Raw genomic sequence first — 24,251 nt, 5'->3', positions numbered from 1 at the left:
CCCCGCCCTCCAACTCCCTGCCCTGAGCCCCCTGCCTGCACCTCACACCCCTATACATCCCAACCCCCTGCCCTGAGCACCCTCATACACCCCACACCTCCTCCCACACTCTGCACTCCTTCACACATCCCAACCCCCTGCCCTGGCCCTGCATACAATTTCCCTACCCAGATGTGTCCCTCGGCCCAAAAAGTTTGCCCACCCCTGTTCTATTCCCTAGTTTATATCTGTGACATTCCCCAGGGTACAATCTAGACAGATGGACAACTGTGTCCCCTCAATTCTCCAACCTGGGGTATCTTTTACACTGCTTCACTCTGAGAGCAACCACTCCTGGTCTGTCCACACACAGCCTCCGGCATGTAAATCATCATCATCTTTTGTATGGCTTGGGTAGGTAGCAATAATTACAAATTTATATCTAAGTTTGATAGCCAGCACATTGCTGCATCAGTGAGCTGGTGAATGTCCTTCAGGCTCCCGGCAAAAGGGCGAAGGGGACACTCAGATACGATGTGCTCCATTGTTTGTGCCTGGTAACCACACTTGCATACAGGTGTTTGCCTCATTTTCCATTTAGAGGGTTTGTCCACATTTCCCATGAGATGTCCTGGCGAGATTCAGTCTGCACCAGTTTTTCTGACATAAATTTCGGAAAGATGTAAATCACTCTGTTATACTGTGAGTGCTATAGCCATGAATTACACTGTGGATAACACAAGTAAACTCCCAGTCCCAGACCATCCAAAGAAATGTGCATCTTTTACTGCCCAGTACTCTCCTGGACAATACAAGCTCATATAAAGTCTGTCATTTCATTAACAGAAAATGATATGCACAAACCTTATCTAAAATGGAGTTCCCCAACCACTTCAATCCAAACACACACTGGTTTAGATAAAACAATAAAACAAGTTTATTAATTACAGAAAGATAGATTTTAAGTGATTTCACATAATAAGGCATAAAAGTCAGAATTGGTTATAAAGTAAATAAAAGGTAAAACAATCTAATAACTTAACAAGCTAAGGGTATGGCTACACTTACAAATCTGCAGCGCTGGTAGTTGCAGCGCTGGTCATCCAGCTGTGCAGGGCCAGCGCTGGTGTGTGGCCACACTCACAGCTACCAGCGCTGCAGTGTGGCCACATTTGTAGCATTTGCAGCGCTGTTGGGAGTGATGAATTATGGGCAGCTATCCCAGCATTCAAGTGGCAGCAACGTGCTTTTCAAAAGAGGGGGGTGTGGGGCAGTGTGACAGGGACCGGGGGGGAGAGAGAGAGAGTGGATTTTTGGAACCGACACTGTGCAAAATCAGAAAATTTTCCCACCCCCTTACTGTTAACTGCAAACAACCTGCATCCAACATACTCCCCTCTGCCCCCTCCCCCCCGTTTCTCTCAAGCAAAGCAAACACTCAGCCCCTGCAGGGGTTATCTCATTTCATTGTTGACAGTAGTTACAGATTAATGACAGCAAACAGGAGCTATAAGCAGCTCCCGGTGCGGTGCACGGAGCCCGGAGCTCCGAATTGACAACAAAACAAAGAGAGGCTGCATAACAAAACAAAGGGAATAATTTAGTTAAAAGCATTCTGGGATACTCCTTATACCCTGGAGGCCAATAACAGCGCTGGTGAGTGTCCACACTTGATGACCAGCGCTGCAGAACCAGCGCTGCAACCCTTATACCCCAAGCAGACCTGGGTGTACGGCCAGCGCTGCAGCCAGGGAGTTGCAGCGCTGGTTGTGCCCTGCAAGTGTGGACAGGGTGTAATTGCAGCGCTGGAAAGCCTCTACCAGCGCTGCAACTTGCAAGTGTAGCCAAGCCCTGAGTTAATTCAAAACAAATGTTTATCTCACCATATGCTTTAGCAGTCTTTCTGGCTGAAATCCTTTTAGTCAGGATCTCTCCCCCAGTTCAGTGTTAATTTCCTTGTCCTTCAGGTGGTGTTGATGCCATGAGTAGTGATAAAAGGAGGAAGATTTTTGGGCCTCTGCTCTCCTGTTTTATAGTTCTCTTTTTTTCCTTTGAAAATTATCTCCAGCTGAGGTTCAGGAGACAGCCAGTCTGTGGAGAGGGAACATCTAGCTGTTCATTGCCAAGATGTAAATTTCTCACTCTCCCCCTTTTTCCTTCCAAAGAATGACCACTTAACCAGGTAATAGTCTATTTGATTTCATTGACACCTGGCTGAGGCATCAGTGTGCCTTTTTATTTCTGAGAAACTGGTTTCTGGCTGTTTCCCCAGCTTTAGAATATATCTTAGTAACATCCTACAGTAGAATCTTATAATTTTACATACAATGTTGCCACACACATTTTGCCAGGACAATAATGATCAGCAAATTGAATTTTCTAATAATACCTCACAAAGCATACTTTATACAAAATCCATTATAGTTTTGTAAAAAGGGTGAGGATAGGGCGGTTCAGACTGTCACAGTATATCCACATATGTTGGCCCTTTTGGGTATGTGATCACACTGGGAGTTCATGTGTAGTTGTTAATGACCCCAAGTTCTTTTCAATACAGCTAAATGCAAGGTCATACATGTAAGAGAATGTTGATTAGACTTACAGCAAGAGGGATTGCACCCTAGAAAGTAGTGACACTGAAAAGTATGTTTAACTGTGCCCAGCTTATCAAGTGTTCTGCAGCAGTGATTATTCTTGTATCGTGTATCAGCCTTTCCAGTATTTTGCCCATGATCAGGGTCTGGCTTACTGGCCTATAATTACAGGGCTCATCCTGTTTTCCCTTTATAAATATTGGCACAACCTTGACTTCTTTTAATTTAATAAAAATTAACATTATTGGTCTGGAGCACTCATCAGCCAACTCACTTAAAATTCTTGAGTACAGATAATTCACACTTACTAACTTTTAATGTTTAGTTACCACTGGAAAATAGAATCTACTAAAGATTATATTAAAGAGGGCATTTCATCATATATATGGATATGTCATCAGCTTTGTTCTGAATACAGAACAGAAATATTTACTATACACTTCTCTTTTAGATAACAGCTTTCAAAACTACTTAGCAGAAAACAATAACTCTTACCCTAAGACTGTCAAATCAGCTTATAAAGGTAGGAGAAACTGAAGGAGACTACTGAGGAGGGATTTTTCAAGTCCACCTTTATAGAGATATGGGGATTGCCTTGCATGATCTAGACCAGTGGTCTGTGTATAGTCAGGTGTCCAGTTTCCAACTGTATTCAGAGGCCAGTACAAGAAATGTCACAGTAGAAAAATCTGTCCATGGGAGGAAGTTTCTTCCGAACTCCTGTCAGTGGTTGAGTTGCACCCTGAGGCATGAGGTTTTTTGTGTGTTTTGTTTTTTTTATAGCCTTTATAAATGTTCATCCTTTGTAATGTAACCGTAGAAGTTCTAATTGTTATATATCCAATCTCTTTTGAAGGGTGCAAAGCTCTTGTCCTCTATCGTGTAGAAGTGAGTTGCACAGGCTAATTTTGCATTGTGTTTAAAAGTAAAAAAATATTTTTAATCTGTTTTTAAATTTGCCCTTAATGTCATTGAGTGACTCCTTGTTCCATTATGTATCGGTAAATAAAGGCCTGCGTCTGTCTTTTCTCTATACTCTCTATAGAGTATTTTTCTTTATACTGTCAGTTCCCTCTTATTTGTTTCCTTTAAACAGTTCACATCTTCGTTTCTCCTCATGTGACTGATTTTTTTTGTGCGCCTTTGATGGTTGTTGCTTTTCTTTAAACTCTTCTGTTTCTGCAACATCTCTTGAAAACTGAATGTATTCAAACAATAGATTTATATTAATATTAGACTACATGTCTGAGGCTGAAGGGAGTTAATTTGTCTAAGCAGCATGGTGAGTGGATTAGGCACTAGCAGACAGGAGATCAGGGCCTAACGTCAGCTCTGCCACAGGCTTCTTGTGTGTGATCTTAGTCTAGTTAGTTACTTATGTTTCATACTCCATCTGTAAATGGGTCATTGATACATACCCATGTCAGAGAGGTGGTGAGAGGCCTAACTTAAATGTTTGTGAAGTTGTAAGAAATGAAAGAGTTCAGAATAGAACTTGTGAATCCTGACTCCCAGCCGTGTGCTCATTCCCTGTACTCTGTGTGTGCAGTGCCTAGCACAATGAGACCCTATTCTGGCCTGGCCTGTAGGCACTACCATAATAAATGTGATTTCGAGAAATAAATAATCCAAGGGGCTGCTTATGTAAATAAGAGGAAACTTCCTACCAGACTCTTACTGAAGTCTTTGAGTAGCTTGGTGTAAAAAAACCAAAAAAACCAAACCAAAACAAAAAAAACTCACCCCAGATAGATCAGCTAGTCTGGATTTAAAGCACCAAATTTGGGTGAGAAGGTTTTGTGTGTGGCATGGAGGGGGTTTAGGATGTCCCAAGTAGGAGCCCCAGTTAGCTCTGCCGTGAATACATAACCATACAGAAAATACTGTGGGTGTGTAGGAGGTTGCATTTATTATGAGCTCACTAGCAAAATTCAGTGACAGACGTATCTGTGTATTTTTACTCTTGCTTCTGTATGGCTCCTTACCATGGGGGAAGGGAATGGGCTTTTCACAATTGCCTAAGAGACTTAGGAGCACAAGTCCCAATGAAAGTCAGTGGTGCTGATGCTCCTAAATCATGTGGGAAAATCCTACCTGGGGGCTTTAAACAAACTTACAAAAATTTGTGGATTAAAAAAATCCCTCCTGTCATTTACTGTGTTCCATAATACATAGTCACAAGATGAAAATTACAAATGTTCTCTTAAATTAGTGCTTTTTCCATTATACTTTCTCTCTGATTATCATGAAGTCAGGGTGAATAGAGCAAAGTCTGGCATACACACTTCTGTAGTAATTCTACGTATTAAATTTTTTTATGCTGTAATATAATTACCAACCACCCTTCTCCCTTCCTCTTGTCCCATTCTCCCATTTTTAAATAAACAAAACATTGCGAGTTAACAACAAAACAAGCTCTACCAGCAGAATTTTGAGGCTCTAGTGCTTTCTTTAGCTTATTTGATAGTATGTCTGTACTGCTATCTTCACTTTCTTCTGTTGTACTGATTTCTCTCTGACTTTGACTTTAACTTTTTCTTGACCCTTTCCCCATGGACTGAAAAGGAAAAGGTATAGTAATATTGCATTGTGCATGTACTTTGCATGAATGGCTTGTCTCCTGCTTTACAGTGCTGTTTTGAATGCTGAAAGGCCAGGTTATCATATATTGCAGTTCAGGGTCTGTGAGCTGGGCAGTAAAGGAGGCGGCTCTCTCTTGCTGGCTATTGCAGCTTACTGCCTACTGTATTAACAATCTTATTTTTGAGGGTCTGACTCTTTTTGTTGTTGTTGTTGTTGTTGTTTTTTTCATGGCTCTGTCCTCCAAGAACAGTAGAAGTGAAGACAAGCATATGTGCTGTTTGTGGCTCTTCAGTGCAGGCCACCTTTGGCTACTTTTCCAGGAGCCAGGCAAAACAGAGTACTTCTACGAGGTCTAGGCCTGACTCCCCCTGCAAGCAGATAGTGATGGCATTTTATCAGCCAAACTGGTTCCTCCTTCTGTCATGGGATAGCAGCTCCATAAGCCCTTCGCTTGTGGGGGGTTTAGTGTTTCTTCCCCTGTGAACAGTTCTTCAAGTGCTTGCTCATGTTGATTCCATTCTAGGCGTGCATGCACCCACATGAGCAGGCAGGCAGAGATTTTTGCCTTAGCAGTATCTGTAGGGTCAGCTGTGGTGTCCTCTTGAGTGCCACGCTCACGCGTTGCTGCTGGCCCTACTCCCTCTCAGTTCCTTTTTACTGCCCATGGTGGTGAGTTGGAGCGACTTTCCCTTATCTCGCAATGGCTAGTGGTTGTTCTACTTTGGTCTTTGAGCCTTAAGGCCTTGTAAATAGTTTGTTTACAGTAGTTAATTAGTAAGACACAATCTAGACTGGGTAGTCAGGGTGCTGGTTCACATCTGATCATCCTTAGATTGGTGGTTGAGCCCCGAATCGGTGTTGGAGAGAGTTCCTTTCGTGGCTCAATCACTGGTGCTAACCCTGGTTTCTGATGCCTTGGTCTGGGGAGCCCACCTGGGTGAGCTCAGCACACAGGGTCGCTGGACAATCTGTCCTTCCACATAAACATCAGGGAGCTCAAAGCAGTTTGCCTGGCCTGACAGGCTTTCCTGCCTCACTTGAAGAGCAAGGTGGTGCAGGACCTGGCAGACAATACCACAGCGATGTATTATATCAACAGGTAGTCGGCCCTTTGCCATGAAGCTCTCCACCTTTTGGGACTTCTGTGTGCGGCATGCCATCTATCTGGTAGCTGTGCATCTGTCTGGGGCCAGGAATGTATTAGCAGATCGCCTCAGCAGGACCTTCTTGACTCACTACGAGTGGTCGCTCCACCAGGAGGCGGTCAATGTGTTCTTCCAGAGGTGGGGGACTCCCTAGGTGGACCTGTTCGCATCAGAACAGGAAATGCCACATGTTCTGTTCGTTCTGGGGATTGGGCAGGGGCTCCCTCGTGGGTGGCTTTCTGCTCCCATGGTCGGGGCTCTGATGTACACCTTCCCACTGTTGTAGCTAATCCACAAGGTCCTCATGAAGATCAAACAGGACAAGGCAAAGGTGATTCTGATAGCCCCAGCGTGGCCTTGGCAGCACTGCTTTGGCACGCTGACAGACCTTTCCATAACTGCCCTGCTGCAGTTAACTTTCTGGCCAGACCTGCTGTCCCAGAACCATGGCAGTCTTCTGCATCCGAACCTGGTGGTGCTGCATTTGACAGCATGGCTTCTGCATGGCTAAATGCGTAAGAACAGGAATGCTCAGCCTGGATCTTGTTGGGTAGCAGAAGGCCCTCCACCAGAGCAACCTACTTGGCCAAGTGGAAGCAGTTCACATGCTGGGCCTTGGTCTGGGGTATGCTGGCTGAGTCCAGGGTGGCCTGCAGTGAGGCCTGCTATCTTCTGCATCTCAGGCTCCAAGGGTTGTCCTTGTCATTGATCAAAGTCCACTTGGCCACTATTTTGGTCTTCCACCCTCCACTCCAGGGCAGGTTGGTCTTTGCTCATCATGTGATGGTCCAGTTTTAGAAAGGTCTGGAGCATCTGTACCCACACGTTAGAGATCCTGTCCCTCACTGGACCTGAATCTCGTGCTGTCACGGCTCATAGGTCCTTTCTTCAAGCCTCTAGCTTCCTGCTCCCTTCTCCTTCTCTCCTGGAAAGTCTTTCCTGATTTCAATAACATCCGCCCATAGGGTCTCTGAGATCAGGGTGCTTACTTCAGAGCCACCCTATACGGTGTTCCACAAGGATGTGATCCAGCTGCGGCTGCATCCAACTTCCCTGTCCAAGGTAGTTTCACAATTTCATACGGACCAAGACACATACTTACTGGCCTTTACAAAGCCTCATAAATGGGAAGAGGGGAGTAAATTGCACGCCTTGGACGTCAGGAGGGCGCTTGCACTGTGAGGCTAAAAATAATATTCAGATGTAATTCAGCATAGTTCTAAATTAATGGTGTAAAGCTAGCTAATAAGGCAAGATATTTTATAGCTAGATTGGTAAAGAGCTACTTGTGGAAGACTTCAGTTGGTGATGCATTGTTGAATGATACAGTTGAAAATATCACGCTAATATTACTTACAAAATTGATTTGTTAAAGGGGCAATCCAGTGTGTGTAAAATTCAGAATGAACAGGATTGGTAATAAAAATAAGTTCTTTTGTAGACTCAGACTTTAACGTCAGAAGAGACTATCATGATCATCTAGTCTGACCTGCTGCATCAGTTTCTCTTGTTAGTGAGAAAACACAGCCTCCATATAGTAAAGGTTTTTTTGGTTAACTTTTTGGGAGGCTATAATAATGTCAAAAAAGACATGAGACAACTTATAAAACAAGTTTAAAAAAAAATTACGGAGGCTGCAATTTTCCTCCTAACTGGCAGGTTGTAAGTAAAATTAAAGTAGGAAGGAACTGATTGTATTTTGAGCTGATAGGAAGAGAACAACTTTCATCTTTCAGATTTCAACTTCAGGAGGAATTGTACTTCAGTTTGAACATGTGGCGAATGTTTTCAGATAAATATATTGTTTCAGGTTGGGATTTATTAACTTCCTTGTTAAATGGTGTCCAGAAATTTCAGGTAAAGAAAGCTGTCAGACCTCCTCACTAGAATCCTCTTGTCTGGTAAGAGAGCAGTCTGTGCTGGGAAGGATGCCATTGCTCAAGGAGGCAGGACACAAGTTCCTTTATTTTCACTTCTTTCCCCCACCTGTTAGTAAAAAGTAAAAGCAGTTTATTAAAAAAAATCAGCTCCAACAGCAACCACAAAATAATAATTTAAAGGATATTAAATATTTGCCTGTATTTCAAAAAATCATCAACATTGTTTTTCTACTGATGTAGTTTAAAAAAACAAACCCAAATACTGTGTTCTTATTAAAGTAGTCTACTAAGTCAAGCAAATACAAAGTTGGTTTTTTCCTTCTCTTTTCTGGCTTAGACCCTGCTTTTAAATTCTTGTACGTGTGCTTAACTTTTAAGCATGTGAGCAGTACTTGTACTCAAGTGAAGCATGTGCATAAGTATTTGCAGGACTGAGGCCTTCATTTTAATGGTTATACCTTTTATTTTATCATTCTTACTATATTACTTCTTGTTTAGATCCAAACCAGGCTCTTCGGCTTTGTCTGGGCAGCACTGCTGTTGGGGCCCAGTATGGGGCTATCTCGGCTCTCAGTATCAACAATAACTGTTCAAGACTACTGTGTGGCTTTGCAAAAGGACAGGTAATTGACATTTAATAGGAGTAAAAATGTTGGGGAATAGGAATAAGACGGTTAGGAAATGATTGTTGTTTGAAGGATAACAGTTTCTCATAGTGCAGCATACTTGTCTACCAACATCTCTTCCTAGGGAGCTAGCTGATTTGGGTTTAAGCCTTTCCTGTTTGATCTGAGTGTTCGCTAGGAATTATATACTCCACTTAATCCTGAATTATTTTGAGAGCTAGGATTGATTTGAGTAGCTCACATCTGAATCTTTCTCCAAAATTTGGGGCTATTCAGAGGTATGGTTTGATGCATTATAATGAAGCAGTACAGGAACTTCTCTCTTAAAGTCCTTTCCTGTTGCCTTGTAGAGTGTTGTGAGAGTTAAACTTTGAGGGCTCAGTCAATTGCTAGTTCATTTAACAGTAAGGCATTTCCCGGGAAATAGCCCATCCTCTGACTCCTCCACCTCAACCAAGCTTCACAATCATCATCACTGTGTACCGGTATTAAATTGTTTGTTTAAAACTTATACTGTACTGTGGAAAAAAATTTCCCTGGAACCTAACCCCATCATTTGCATTAATTCTCATTGGGAAATTGGATTCACTTAACATCGTTTCGCTTAGTCGCATTTTTCAGGAACATAACTACAACGTTAAGTGAGGAGTTCCTGTAGGTCCAAAGTGTGTCAAACTTTGGGGAAAGAGGGCTCTGATTTAGTGTTGCAGTTTGGATCCATCTCTAGTCCTAAAGAAAGGAAGCCCTGGACAAATATTATGTATAGTTATAAAATCAAAATTCCAAGGAGATAAAATGTTGTATGCTATGTTGTAGCCATGTCGTTCCCAGGATATTGGAGAGAGAAGATGGGTGAAGTAATATCTTTTATTAGACCAACTTTTGTTGGTGAGAGAGACAAGAGAAAGCTCATCTCTCTCACCAACAGAAGTTGGTCCAATAAAGAGATTGTCACCCACCTTGTCTCTCAAGGAGTTAAAATATTATTCTGATATTAAACTTAAGATCAAGAATCTCTGCAACCTTTTCCATAACCTACATGTGCATGTCTTTTCTTTGTTTATCTTCATCTCCTTTTGCTCCGTTTTCCACCAGATACCTTTCACTCTACTTTCATAGCAATGAAAAATATCTGCCTCCTGTAATAGTGTCCTTACTCTGTCATCTTATTTTCTTCATTTCATTTCATCATTATTCTCTCCTTGGGTTGTGAGAGGGAGAGGAAGGGAGGAAGCAGGGTGATAGATATTAACTGGGGGTGTTGTAAAGTAAATACATTCCTTGAGTATTTGTTCCTGTACACACTGAGATGCCTGCTTTTCAAGCCAGTTTCAGTAAGTAAAAATTGGAGACGAGTTTCTTCCATGCTAGGAAGATACTTGAACACTTTTTTTCCCCACAAAGTCATGTTATAGTGAGTTTTTGTATAATACCCTGAAGTGGGGAAACTTGAACATTGCCTCCTATGTGCCCCTCTCATCTTTCTGATCTAGAAGGCTTGTGCAAAACTGAGGGTAACAATATGGAACTAAGCCTTTTGTTGATCTCAGCACACAAATCACCCAAGCTTTTAGTATTTTTAAACTCTTACTTGCAAATACACTTTATTTTTATATAACTTTTAAAAGTACATAAAAGTGATGTTCAGAATTTTAGCCTTCTAGATGTTAGAACTCTTAGATGTATTAATGATGAAGTTCTGTAGCAGCATTATAGCTAGAGTGACAGAGAAATCTAGTTAGTTACCTGAGCTTTACCTATTTCAGACCATGATTTCAGTTGCTCAGGCTCCATAACACTTTTTGATCTTTTCATGCTGAAATTTTCTCAGTCTGATCACTACTGGAAAATTAGATTTTTTTTTAAATTCTTTTTGGTAAAGTTTGAGTAAAAACTGTTCAATTAGAGAACAAGGGGAAAATGTCTGTTTAAAAAAACACCATTTAAAAAAATTGTCGTCACAATAGCTAAAGATAGAAAATTGAAACGTAGCAGGGAGGTAGTTAGCAAAGGTATGCAATACCTTTTGAGAGTTTGATGGAAACTGGTTTTAATTAGGCTGTTATGAATCTACAAAAATAGCACTTTGCATCTCAGTTGGTGTTCAGTTTTAAATGTTTAACTTTTTTTTTTTATGTACAGTCAGAGGAGGTAAGCTTATGGGACATGCACATTGGAGCATTGCTGCATCCTTGTGATATTCTAGGCTATGCATGGGATTCCATAGGGTGCCTTTTTGTTTGTGCTGCCGGAAACTTTGTGCACCCAATGCATAAAGGTTTCAATGAGTCAGTGAGACAAGTCTGAGGAGAACTCTAACTTTAAGTGTGGAAAAGCCAATGCTCTGTTGACCCTCTAGCTAAACAGGTTCAGGTCATGGAATCTCTAAAATAACAATAAAATTTACATTAAGACCATGTAGTAAAGCACTCAGAAGTTGGGGTACATGGAAGTTTTATTGGCGTATACTCAACCTTAATTCTTCCCTCCTTTACAAAGCAGTCTTTAATTACCTGTAGCCAGCCCAAGACTGTGGAACACGATCCCACAGAATCTAAACCTCACCACACTTCTTTGACTTTACCTTCCAAATAAAATACAACACACCATGCAGAAATAAAATTTAAAGTAACATGCAGTTTCCTTGAGTGGACAGAGATGAGATTGGGGAAAAAAAAAAAGGTCAGATGCTAACATGTCACTTGCAGTGCTGGAGAGTGATCAGATATCCTGGTGATGGGCATGGTATAAGAATCTGAAGAGAATAGAATGACTTATGGTTAACAGGTCTGACCTGTCCAGAGTAGGGATCAGTAGTAGATGTTACACATAGATCTCTAATGTTGTAGAAGAAATTGTGTGGACTGTTGCACTATTTGAAAAATGGTATATTGTAGGTAATTAAAGTGTATTATAATGGTCCATTCATTTAATATCATATAAGGTGATGAGAGGTAGGTTTTGCTGGAAATTGAGAGCTTCTGTAGATTTATTTTATTTTTTTCAGGCTGCACATGGACAAGCAAGATAGTGTGCATCAAATCAAATTTAGAAACAAGTCATCAGATGAAAATCTAAGATTGGAAATTTCTTGAACTGAGAAACTTGTTAAATTATTGATGCTCAGGGAGTCATGGAGAATAACTTGTTTCAGTTTGCACACCTGGTGATGAAAACTTGTACTGAAGAAAATTAACTTTGTTTGCAGATTACCATGTGGGATCTGGCTAGTGGGAAACTTTTAAGATCGATAACAGATGCTCATCCCCCAGGAACAGCAATTTTACATATCAAGGTAATAAGCATTCAATAGTCTTATTATATAGTTCCTTATTAATCTCAGTAGTAATAGACAATCTGCGATGTACCTGCACCAAGACAAAGTGGCTTTACAAAGGAGATTACCTTTTAAAGCATTTTGAGATCTACTGATGAAAAGCATTATATAAGAGCTAATACCATTTTATTTAGAGCTCTGTAAAATTGATGCAGATATTCTTTTTTTCTTTGAGTTATTTTGAAGATGAAAAGCAGAAATTAAAGTGACATCTACTCCATTGTTAAGATTGCAGCTGAGTTTCTCTTAAAACTTTGCCCCATTCCCTCCAAAATCTTTAGATAAGGGTCTAGTAGCCTCATAATTGATAGGTTAGATCTGGGACTGAGGTAGAATTTCCTCCCAAATTTGAAGTGATGCATCCTAATGAGACTCAAAAAGTTCTTTGGTTTGTTTTGCAACTGACTGAGAGAGAAACTTTGGTTTATCGGATTCATCTTGTAAGAACACCAGATTAGCTGACTAAATTGTAGAAGTTAAAGCTTTAGTTAGCAAAGCAAGGTAAGTATGTTACTGACGTGCCCTCACTTCTGCCGTGGCCTCCTTGGTGGTGCACATGAAGAGCAAGAACTAAAGCACAAGAAGTGCACGCAAGAAGCTAAAGGAGCCTTTTTTGGAAGGCAGTGCTGTTGGGGCTCTGTCCTGATTGTTCCCTGCTGACAAACAAAGGGTCCTAAGTCTGGAGTCTGTTTCCCCAGATGAGCCACCACCCTACCCCTCAGGTGCTTAAAAGTAGGAAACTCAGAATAGGGAGCAAGCCAAGAGGAAGCATCTTCAGTGAGATCTGCATGGATAAGACCAGTGTTCCCTTCAGTCCCAGACTCTATGAAACCTGGAATTCCCATTCCCACACTCTTCCTTTGGGAAAAGATCAGGTATTCTTCAAGTAATAGCCCTATGGGTGTTCCATTTCAGGTATTGATGCTCCCACATGCCTTTGGAGATTTTTGGCAGCAGTTCCTGTTTTGTTCTGCATGTGCGCTGTAGCTCTCCTCGTGCCCGCTGGGTGCCAAGTAATATAGCTAGTTATCTGTTTCTTCCTAGTTTCTTAATCTTTAGTTAAACTAGTCTATTAGGACTAGGTAATCAGTTTTTATTTAAATAGTTAGTTTTTAGTTTTTATTTGAGCTGTTTCTAGATGCTCTTAGGTTCCCTCCCCTTCCCTGAAGGAGCTTTTTCCCCCTTGGGGTATGCCCAAATCCCCAGGATTTAAGTGTTGCCTCGCTTGCTGGGAGTCAATCTGAGTTATTGATGGCCATTTGCACCATCTTTGCTGCTTGATGAATACTTTGTGTAGCAGCCAAGTGCAAGATTTGCTCAAGATTCAGAAGTTATTCCAGGAAAAACAGAGCTAAAGCTTCATCTCCTTATGATGGAAATTTCCCTCCAACCCTGCACCAGGGCTGGATAACATTCTTCAAGTGACCACAGCTCCCCATCAGCATCCAAGTAAGAATCTAGCAGTATCATTTGTTCCCATGTGAAGGACAATCAGTGGATTCTTTCTGCTCCATTAGGATTTTTTTCAGCTTTGGGTCCACATACTGTATCTTAGCTCCTGGCAGACAGCACACCTTTCTGTTTTCTGGATCAGCTCTAGTAACAGGCCTGTCTTCCCTTCTTAGTAGGGAGTCACCAATCACGTAGACCTAGCTCTTCCTGGTGTTGGTGTGATTCTCTGGCCTTCCTCCTGTTCTTTCTGGCTGCAAGTCCCCTGGTCTTTTGTTCTCCCTTGCAATCTTCTGCAGGTCATTCTGTATCCTCTTGGGGCTCTGAACTCTGGCTATCTCCATTGTCTCTTCCTCTCTTCTTGTAGGACTAGCCACTCTTCTCTTCTTCCTTGTCCTACCTTCTGTTACTGCCTGCTGTGCCCCTCCTTCGTTTTCCAACTCAGCAAACCTGTTCCTGAGCTCTATTTCTCCTTCAGTCTCTGATCTTTTCCTCTGTCTGGTTCTCATAGTCATATGCTTCCACTGGCCACTTTCCTCACCCAGCAGTCTACATTCACAGTTCTTTAGTGCACCTTGCATCTGAGAGTCTTGCCTTTCCTCCATCATTTGCTTGAATCCCCTTCGAAATTCAACTATAGTTTCCACCTGCATCTCCAAACCTTGGATCTTCTCTTCCATGTGCTCTACCAGGGGGCACTTCATACAAACTAAGTTCTTGTCGGTACCCATTCCAGGATAATATACATCCTGTAGCTTCCACACCTGGTCATTTTCATTGTCTCTTCCATCCCTTGTGTTACTACCACTGCTCCTTCTGTATCTGTCATTGCCTAAGCTTCTGTCAAGAAAAAAACAAAATAACCAAACCAAAACCAGAACACCACATCTCTCCTCCCCCAAACTCCACTCAGAAACTCCCACTAATGTCCCCTGTTTTCATCTGTATGCCACTGGCTAGCTCCTTCACTGCCTTTATATGCCCCCTAAACAGGGAAATCCTGCCCCCTAATCAGGGTTCCACTTCTCTCACAGCACACTGCCCCATCAGTCTCTGCAAACTGAAAAAAGAAAAAACACACAAAAACTCACTCATTGCCCATAAGGAACAGGGGCTTGCCTACTTGCTTCTCCCCCAACAGAACTCCCACTCAAACTCTGTCCCAAGATCCTCAACTTTATCTCTGTGACAAAGCTCTTTCCTTCCATTCCTTAGTCACATTAAAATAATGACTACTAATATATTTGATGCTGACATGTAATCTTACCATGCTTGATCAGAGACAACAGAATCTAGCTGGTCTGCAACATTCACTGATATTTAGACCTCTCTCCAAAGACTGGTAACATAGGACTAAAAAAAAACACACAAAAAAACCCAAAACAAAACTACAAAGGGATGTTTCCTCCATCTGGAATCTAGACATACTGAAACTTTAGTGTTTTCTCTCTCAATGTTTTTCTTGGGAGAAGGGAATCAGAGGGTAGGTGCTTAATCACCTTCCAATACCCATATTGGGGTTTTCCAATCATCCTGGACTGGAATCAATTTTAGGTGGCGAGAAGAAGCACTGTCAGTTTCCCAGAACACCCCTTTTGTTACCAGAATGGGACACCATTGGGGAGTCCTTAACCTCCCCTACAGGTTGAAAATGAGGTAGATAAAGAATCACTTTTCAGACACCAGGTTGGGGCAAAAGCACTGTCAATTACCCCCACATCTTTGGCACCAGAGTAGAAGGCCGATGTGCTATCATTGGGTTTGGCAGCCCCACACGATGAAGCCATTTTTGTTGACTTAAAGGGTTCTTAAAATTGATTTCTGTACTCCTCCCTGACAAGGGGATTAGCGCTGAAATCGACCCTGCTGGGTTGAATTTGGGGTAGTGTGGATGCAATTCGACGGTATTGGCCTCCGGGAGCTATCCCAGAGTGCTCCATTGTGACCGCTCTGGACAGCACTCTCAGCTCAGATGCACTGGCCAGGTAGACAGGAAAAGCCCCGCGAACTTTTGAATTTCATTTCCTGTTTAGCCAGCGTAGCAAGCTGATCAGCACAGGTGACAATGCAGAACTCATCAGCACAGGTGACCATGGAGTCCCAGAATCGCAAAAGAGCTCCAGCATGGACCGAATGGGAGGTACTGCATCTGATTGCTGTATGGGGAGACTAATCTGTGCTATCCAAACTCCATTCCAAAAGATGAAATGCCAGAATATTTGAAAAAATCTCCAAGGGCATGAAGGACAGAGGTTATAACGGACCCGCATCAGTGCCGCATGAAGCCTACCAGAGAGGCAAACGGCCGCTCCGGGTCAGAGCCCCAGACATGCCGCTTCTATGATGAGCTGCATGCCATTCTAGAGGGTGCCCCTACAACTACTCCACCCCTGTGCTTCCCTCCTCCCCCACCCCTCCTGGGCTACCTTCGCAGTTATTCCCCCATTTCTGTGATGAATTAATAAAGAATGCATGAATTTGAAACAATGACTTTATTGCCTCTGCAAGTGGAGATCAAAGGGGGGAGGGGAGGGCAGTTGGCTTACAGGGAAGTAGAGTGAACCAAGGGGGCGGGTTTTCATCAAGGAGAAACAAACAGAACTTTCACACCGTAGCCTGGCCAGTTATGAAACTGGTTTTCAAAGCTTCTCTGATGCACAGTGTGCCCTGCTGTGCTCTTCTAACTGCCCTGGTATCTGGCTGCGCGTAATCAGCAGCTGGGCGATTTGCCTCAACCTCCCACCCTGCCATAAATGTCTCCCCCTTACTTTCACAGATATTGTGGCGCACACAGCAAGCAGTAATAACGATGGGAATATTGGTTTTGCTGAGGTCTGAGTCAGTAAACTGCGCCAACGAGCTTTTAAACATCCAAAGGCACATTCTACCACCATTATGCAGTTGCTCAGCCTATAGTTGAACTGCTCCTTACTACTGTCCAGGCTTCATGACCCATGGGAGCAAGGGTTAGGCTGGGGTAGGTGTGACTGCGCGGTTCTGCCAGCTGGGAGAGCAGCCTGAGGCAGAAGCCTCCAGCTGGCATGATATTCCAGGCAGGACTGAATCTCCATTAGACAAAACTTAAAGAAGAGAATGAGCTGGAGTCATTCCCATTTTTGTCCAGGCGCCCTTGACCGACCTCACCGAGGCCGGCCAGGAGCACCCATGTCTACCCAGGTGCCCCCAACCAACCTAACAGAGGTTGGCCAGGAGCACCCATGGGACGATGACGACGGCTAGCAGTCGTATTGTACCGTCTGCTATCCGCAAGGCAAGGCAAGGGGATGCTGCTGTGTAGCACTGCAGTACCGCGTCTGCCAGCAGCACCAGGAGACATATGGTGACAGAGAGTTGAGCGGGCTCCATGCTTGCCATGGTATGTCATCTGCATGGGTAACCCAGGAAAAAAGGCGAGAAATGATTTTTTGCCATTGCTTTCACTGAGGGAGGGATGGGGGCCTGACGACATACCCAGAACCACCCTCAACAATGCCTTTGCCCCATCAGGCATTGGGAGCTCAACCCAGAATTCCAATGGGCGGCGGAGATTGCAGGTACTGCGGGTACTACCCGCAGTCAATGCTAGCCTTGGTACTGTGGATGCACACCGCCGACTTAATCTGCTTAGTGGGGATACACACAATCGACTGTATCAAATCGATTTCTAAAAAATTGACTTTATTAAATTGACCTTATTTTGTAGTGTAGACATACCCTAAGATTCTTTCTCGCTGTGCCCAGCAGAGGAAAGTAAAGATGTGAAGGACTGATAAGAAAGCTGAGCTGTTTGCTAAACAAATCCAGTTTGTGCCAAATGATTGTGGCTGTGTACTGAATTTTTGACAAGCATTTTGATGGAAGTGAAAAGTCAATTTGCTGTCTAAGAACTTCCTTCTTTACCAGTTCTCACCAAACAGATTTAAATAAATTTGGGGTTCTAATCACTCAAATATGCACCTCAGATGTTCTACCACAGTCATCACTGTAGCCCTTTGTAATTGTTGTGTTGAAATGTTCCCAATTATTACTAAATTAAGGATAAGGATGCAATAAAACCCAACTTAGTTTTCAGAGTCAAGTCTCTAGATTGATTACAGAAAACTTATTTAGTAGAGGACCACTAGGTGACACTTTGAGCACCTGCCATTGGTCACTGTCGGAAGACAGGATACTGGGCTAGATGGACCATTGGTCTGACCCACTATGGCCATTCTTATGAGTGATAAACCCAAACTTTATTCAAAAGAAAAATTAGTTAATTAAACAAACAGTAGTTGATCAGTCCACTGACAACAGAAAGAGGTACAGTCTTATAGTCCTGAAACCTAATGGTACTCTTTTGATATTAATTGGAACTCTCTCCAATTTTAACAAAACTACTCCTGTTATAATCCATTAGAACACTAATTAAGATCAAACCTTCCCATTACCGTATTCACATTTTTGCCACTTTCACATTGGTTCTTTACATTACACATTATTTAAATGTATCCCTCCCATAAGATGAATGTAGATAGGATTATAAGAAAACATTCACAATTCTTAAAAACACCCAAAAAAACTTGCTAAAACCAGTTATAACCACCATAGCTGCAACATAACCTTCCCGTGTTTGCTCATCCTGCTACTTGAGATTCATTAAAGGGTTTTATTTAGCCTGTTGCCATGCATCAGGAAACTCTCCTGAACCTAGGATTTGACCTTAGTCCTTACTCTCTGATGAAGCCTCTCTTTGAACCTGTGGCCACATCTTTGACCTTACACCTAGCCATCAAGAAAGCCATCTTCATGGACATCGCCTGTGCTTGGAGAGTTGACAAGTTAGGGGCTTTAATGACTGGACCCCCCCAACCTCCATACGCACACTTTCCTGCATTCTTTAAAGACAAAGTATCCTTCTGACCACAGCCCTGGTTCTTACCAAAGGTCACCTTGGATTTTCATATTAATCAGACTATTCATATTCCAGTTTTTCCACCCTAACCCTCATCAGTGTAAAGAGGATACAGTACAGACCCGTTTACGCACAAATCTGCTTAATGGACAGTAGCGCCATGCCTCCCAGTGCTACTTATTTAACATGCAAGACTCGTTAGCAGGTTCCTGTACCGCGTGTTATGTAGCGCTACAGATTTGCTCACTAACTCTCTGACATAGAACTCAACAGGAAGTGCGGAGCAGAAACGTGTTGTCCGTCTTTACCGCCGATGGGAGGGGGAGGGCAGCAAGGATCCTCCAAGTGCTGCTGTGGCAAAGGACCATCCTTAAAGTGCTGCCGTGGCAGCGCTGAGCTGCTGATGGGGGGGGGGGGCGGGGGCAGGGGCAGACATCTCTAAGAATTCCATTTACTGTACAAGGTAAACAATCTCTCCTTCTGCCTGACTTTCCTTATCACACAGCAAAGAGGAATGCCATCTTGGGGAATCCTCTCCTTCCATTCTTTGTCATCGCTCTGTCCCCAAGAAAAGGCCACATTTCCTCCCTGAGGGATTTCTCCCTCCTGATAATCCTGAGCGAGGGGAGAGGGAGGTGAGGTGAGGCGAAGAGTTGCCAGTTTTGCTCAATTGTGAAAGAAGCTGCAATATAATTATTATCGATTAAGCAGAGTGGGGCGGGTGCCATCTCATCCATTCAGAGGTGAAGATTGTTTAATGTATATTGCAGTATTTGCAGTGCAAGCTGGTGCACAGAGCCCCTCTCCTCCTCCGTTTCCACTCCTTTAGCCTTAGCGCAGCTTGCCTGAAAAGATTTGGGGCCCAATTCTCCACTCTGTTGCACAAGATAAAACCAGAACACGTTTTTCAGCAGATATTGCAAGTTGTATCCCTTGTCCTCCATGGCTGGTTCCTCTCTGGGGAAGGCCCGCAAAGGAGACAAGCTTGAAAACTGGGAAGACAGGGTTCTCCAGACACGCTTGAAATAGTACCTGAAAGAGTGGTAGGAGCAATTGGAAAATCAGCTTGAAAAAGTATAGGATTAAACCAAAGGGAAGATAGTCTCTTCTCTCCAAGGCTAAAGCAGATTTCACCCTCCCCTTCACTCATTTAAGAAAATCAAGTGGGGAAGAATAGCAAGGCGCCTGATAAAGGGAGACTTCCTTAACTTTCTGACTCTCCAATGACTACGAGACACAGTGGTGTTGGAAGATCCATTACGCCGTCTGGCACTCTCTTTGCTCACACCTGAGAACAGTCTTCTGTCCAGGGTGAAAAGAAATATTACAATTTTGACTGAGACATGATACTTGAAACCAGGTTATCTCTTGTGATTTACAGTCCTGGGCAATGGCCAACTTAGTATTTTCTCTGTCTTAAAATATTTAAATTTACAACTTTATCACCATAGGGATTAAATTAACCTGGGACCCCTCTATTGTTTATAATAAAATGGTGGCACACAGATTCACTTTGTGTATTTACTGATGGGATTTATTTTCCTCATTTCGTGCCAAATGTAATATCAGCCATGCCATGCTAACTCACAGCTTTGGATCTTTTTATATTATTCCATTTACAACTTTAAAGACAATTAAACTGTATATAGGTAGTTCCAAAAGAAAATACATATGTCCTGAAGGGTGGTGTTTTATGAAGGCAAACCTCAGTTGGATTCTTCCATCACAGTTCTCATCAAGACTTCTTTGTGATAACAGAGCATAGGATAAAGCTAGAACACTTTAACCATATTTCCTTCTTTCCCCCTCAGGTGTTCATCTTACACTGAGTTGGTCCTATGAAATTGTGGTCTTTTCTCTTTAAATAAATCTTTATTTGTGGTAATGTAGAAAGTTTGATTTCTGCAGTAAATATGTGTGTAGGGGGAAATCTTGGTTACTTGCTTTGGACCTGATTGAATTATTTATTCATTCATATATTGCTTTAAACAACATTCACCTACTTAACATTATAAAACTGTGGGATAAATAAGAGAGCTTAGAGCTTGTGGTCTCCTTTTGATTACTAAATCTATTTAGGAAGAGTTAGCTTCACAATTAGTGCCATTACAGTAGTGACACTTGCAGTAGCACAGTATTTGACTTTATCATGGTATTTTTATACTTGGAATAAAAATACTGCAAATGCCATAATAAATTCTAATACTATAACTGCTAAATGTTTGTATTTTATGGCAAATAACTTTGTGTTCAGACTGCAAGTTAAAGATCTCACTGTAGGGTTTTTTCCAGTATGAATATGTAAACACAAAAAATAATGTGCTAAATGTGGCTTTTCTGTTTCATTAACAGTATTAACATACTTGCCACCCTTTTAAAAAAAATCTCGGCAGTGGGGTTTTTCTGCTGAAAGCTTTGACTTTTTTAGATTTAAAATTGAGACAGAAAAGGTATAATCTAATTCTCTGTTCAGTTTACAGATGACCCAACACTTGCAATTTGCAACGACAGTGGAGGCTCCGTGTTTGAGCTGTCATTTAAGTAAGAGAATAACTAAGTTTTGTGGGAAAGTGACAGTAGAGAGAAGTCTTAATTTTATAAATCAAAGTTTTTAGAGCTAAAAAAGCCTTTGAACCAATAGGATATCTTCCAAATGGTGAGAAACTCATAGATCAGGACCTTAATAAAATAATAGCACAAAGTTTTATTTCAAACCCTACAACAGAAGTAGCATGGAATCTTTTCTGCCTAGATCATTAAGCAATGTATCTCTTTGACTAAAGACCTCCCCACCCACAACACAGGTGTGTGTGGAAGACCACATTTGGGGATCACAGGGAGAGAGTATTTATCCTAATGTAGCACAGTTCAACAGGTTCCTCCCTACCTTGGACAATATGTTGAATCTAAGATTTGGCCTTACAATTGCAGTAAAATACGCCTTTTGATTAAAGTTGGATACATTTGGATGGGCGTGATATGGGAACTAGAGCAGACAGTTGACTGCAGCTGTGGGGGAAATACCATTCCCTTAGGGACTCCTGGCAGCTGCCCCAAAGTTGCCTCCTCTCCCCCCCCCCCCCAGTGCAACTCTTAATCTTCAGACCTAGCTCTCCTAACTCTTTCATTGGCAGTAGCTGCAAGGTAGTTCTCAGCAGCTTTCTTCCTTTGTGTATAACTTGTGTAGTGGTGGACCTCACAGCAGCTGTGGGCAGAGACAGAAGTATGGGATTAGGGCCTGACAAGTTACCATGGGTGGGGTAGTGGTAGCTTCTGGTAATGGGCCAGGAGCTGCTAAAATGCTTTTTAAAGCAGAATCCCAATGACTCATCCTGTCTCTATCTCTAATACTCCTTGAAATGCCATAAAAGCAGTATCCCTAACTCTTACCAGGCATTGTGAAAAGATTTTTTTTTAAAGTAATCATCTAAATTTACCTAATTTCGTAGTGTAGACCAGCCCTGAGATTGTTTTGGATTTTTTTTTTTTTTTAAGTCTTGGGCAGGCCCATTCTTGGCACTGGCCAGGTATTCATCAAGTTGATTGCTTTGTTTTCAGGAGAGTTATGGGTGTGAGAACATGTGAGTCTCGATGTCTGTTCAGTGGTTCCAAGGGAGAAGTTTGCTGTATTGAGCCCTTGCATGCAAAGACTGAATTGAGAGATCATCCTATCACCCAGTACTCACTACTAGCAATGGCTTCCCTAACTAAGGTATTCTGCCTCTCACATAATCTATCTGTGCTAAATTAAAATGAAAGATATTGAAAAATATTCTAAAATATAGACTTACATTATTTTTGTAACTTTTTTTTTCTTTTTTTTTGGGCTAAAGATTCTAGTCATTGGCTTGAAACCATCTTTGAAGGTGTGGATGACTTTTCCCTATGGTCGTGTGAGTAAGAACAAATAGCTTCCTTTTGATTAAGGTTACAGACCACTCTTAAATCTTTGTGCCATAAACTCCATATGAGGGCGTTATGGCAGAGGAGACTGTGGACCTGATTCATACCAGGACAGGGACTGAGAGAGGAGGCAGCGTTTCTGAGGGCTGCCCTAAATTCTGCCTCAGATGCAATGACTTCTATTGGCAGCTCCTGCAGGCAGGGATAGCGGAGGTATAGGAATTCCTCAGTCATGCCTCCCTGAGGTAGTGGCTCCCATGGCATGGGACATAAAGCTGATTATGACCTGTAGGTGACACCATAAGGGGGAAGAACTCTAATAAGTCTTCTTTAAAATCAGTTTAATGAGACAACAGGCAATGAAATATCTTAATCATAATCCTATGGTTATTACAAGGTGTCACTATCGTGCAGAGTTAGTGCCCTAATTGTGCATTTTCACACCTTAACATGTTTGGATCTCAATCATGTAATTCTTAGTTTTGGAATAAATACAACTTGCCTGTAACATACTTTACCATAAATTACTATGTACTCTCCATCTTAACTCCTTTTTTAACGTAATTTTTACTAGTAATTTGTACACAGTTCATGAGAATGCCGTGCTTCTCTGGACAATGTTGCAGAGAAATTACAATCTTTTTGATGCCAAAAGTTTGCTTTTCCTGACTTTCTAAATGGATTCTCAAGTGCTGGAGCAGAGACCACTGGTATCAAGAGTTCCATCTGACATGTTCTTATATCACAATGAAGTCAGAGTGAGTGTCAACCTAATTCTGTGTACACAGTATTATAAAGAGGCTGTTCTGTCTCTCTGTTTAGATGGATCCCTCTAGTGTCCCATTGTTGGCGTGGCATTTTGTTGCTGTACAGAACTCTGTGAATCCCATGCTTGCTTTCTGTCGAGGAGATGTTGTTCATTTTCTTTTGGTAAGTCTGAATTGCTTGTTACCTATTGTTTTCTAGATAATCCCCTCTAGAATGGAAATTTAATTTACTCTGGATCAATGATGATGTAATCCTATGATGTGAATCACTGCAGTTCACTTTTGAATTGGGAAAGATGTATTGTGTGTTTTTTTTTGTGGCTTGGGAACACTGAGACAGTGCCATTGTATAAATGTACCCCAAGTCTAAGATGGCTAGATCAAGTGTTTTTGTAGTTTAACATAACAAAGTTGAAAAAATGTTCTCTCTAGATACATGCTGAACCTTCTTCCTCAGCTTAGCAATTTTTATTGAGTTGTCCTGATTTGGGGCCCTGTCCAATCTCAATGAAGTTAGTAGGAGCTGGATTGGTTCTTAAGGTATGACTACATTGCATTGTAAACCTGGGCTTAGACTCATGTTTGAGCCCAAACCCTCCTACCATCCACACACAAATATTTCTGACTTGAATCACTAAGCCCTCAGGATCTGAGTTGTAGGTCCTGCCAAGGTGGTGGAACTTGGGCCAAGTCCTGTCTTTTTGCTGTGTGGACACAGCTGTAACCTGGGCTCCCAGACTCGTATCTGGAGAGTCTGCCAATGCTCTCTCACAATGTCCTGGACCAGTATTTATTGGTTTTCTATCACTTAAGTACCCACTGGATACCCAGAAACTGGAAGCATCCATTTGTTCCAGTGCTGACTGTTGAGCTTAGAACACATTTAACCAGTTCCTGTGTTAGTTATGGCCAGCAACAAGGAAGTAGTTCAGCACTAAGCCCTACACCAAGTGTGCTGGTAGCTGACCATGGGAATGCAGCCAGATTCTGGTTAATCGCTGGTGCAAGGAAAACAAGACATTCAACATCATCAAGAGTACCAGAAATGATCATGTCTTACCAGGAAATTGCAGAGAAGCTTGCGACGTTGGTGG

The 24,251-nt window shown here is 42.2% G+C and overlaps 1 protein-coding gene across 3 annotated transcripts in view; it reads left to right on the top strand.

Moving 5' to 3' along the window:
* Window positions 1-24,251, top strand: part of VPS8 (VPS8 subunit of CORVET complex) — a 254,665-nt gene that overhangs the window by 24,886 nt on the left and 205,528 nt on the right. For all 3 annotated transcript variants that reach the window (XM_045030079.1, XM_045030078.1, XM_045030077.1), the window contains exons 7-12: window positions 8,680-8,804; window positions 12,016-12,102; window positions 20,961-21,028; window positions 22,046-22,199; window positions 22,321-22,380; window positions 23,213-23,320. In XM_045030079.1, the coding sequence (XP_044886014.1) occupies window positions 8,680-8,804; window positions 12,016-12,102; window positions 20,961-21,028; window positions 22,046-22,199; window positions 22,321-22,380; window positions 23,213-23,320 (602 nt within the window). The remainder of the gene's footprint in view (window positions 1-8,679; window positions 8,805-12,015; window positions 12,103-20,960; window positions 21,029-22,045; window positions 22,200-22,320; window positions 22,381-23,212; window positions 23,321-24,251) is intronic.

Source organism: Mauremys mutica, chromosome 9 (assembly GCF_020497125.1).
Source record: "Mauremys mutica isolate MM-2020 ecotype Southern chromosome 9, ASM2049712v1, whole genome shotgun sequence".
Classification (NCBI taxonomy): Eukaryota; Metazoa; Chordata; order Testudines; family Geoemydidae; genus Mauremys; species Mauremys mutica.
This window is presented reverse-complemented; position numbering and strand designations above follow the sequence as displayed.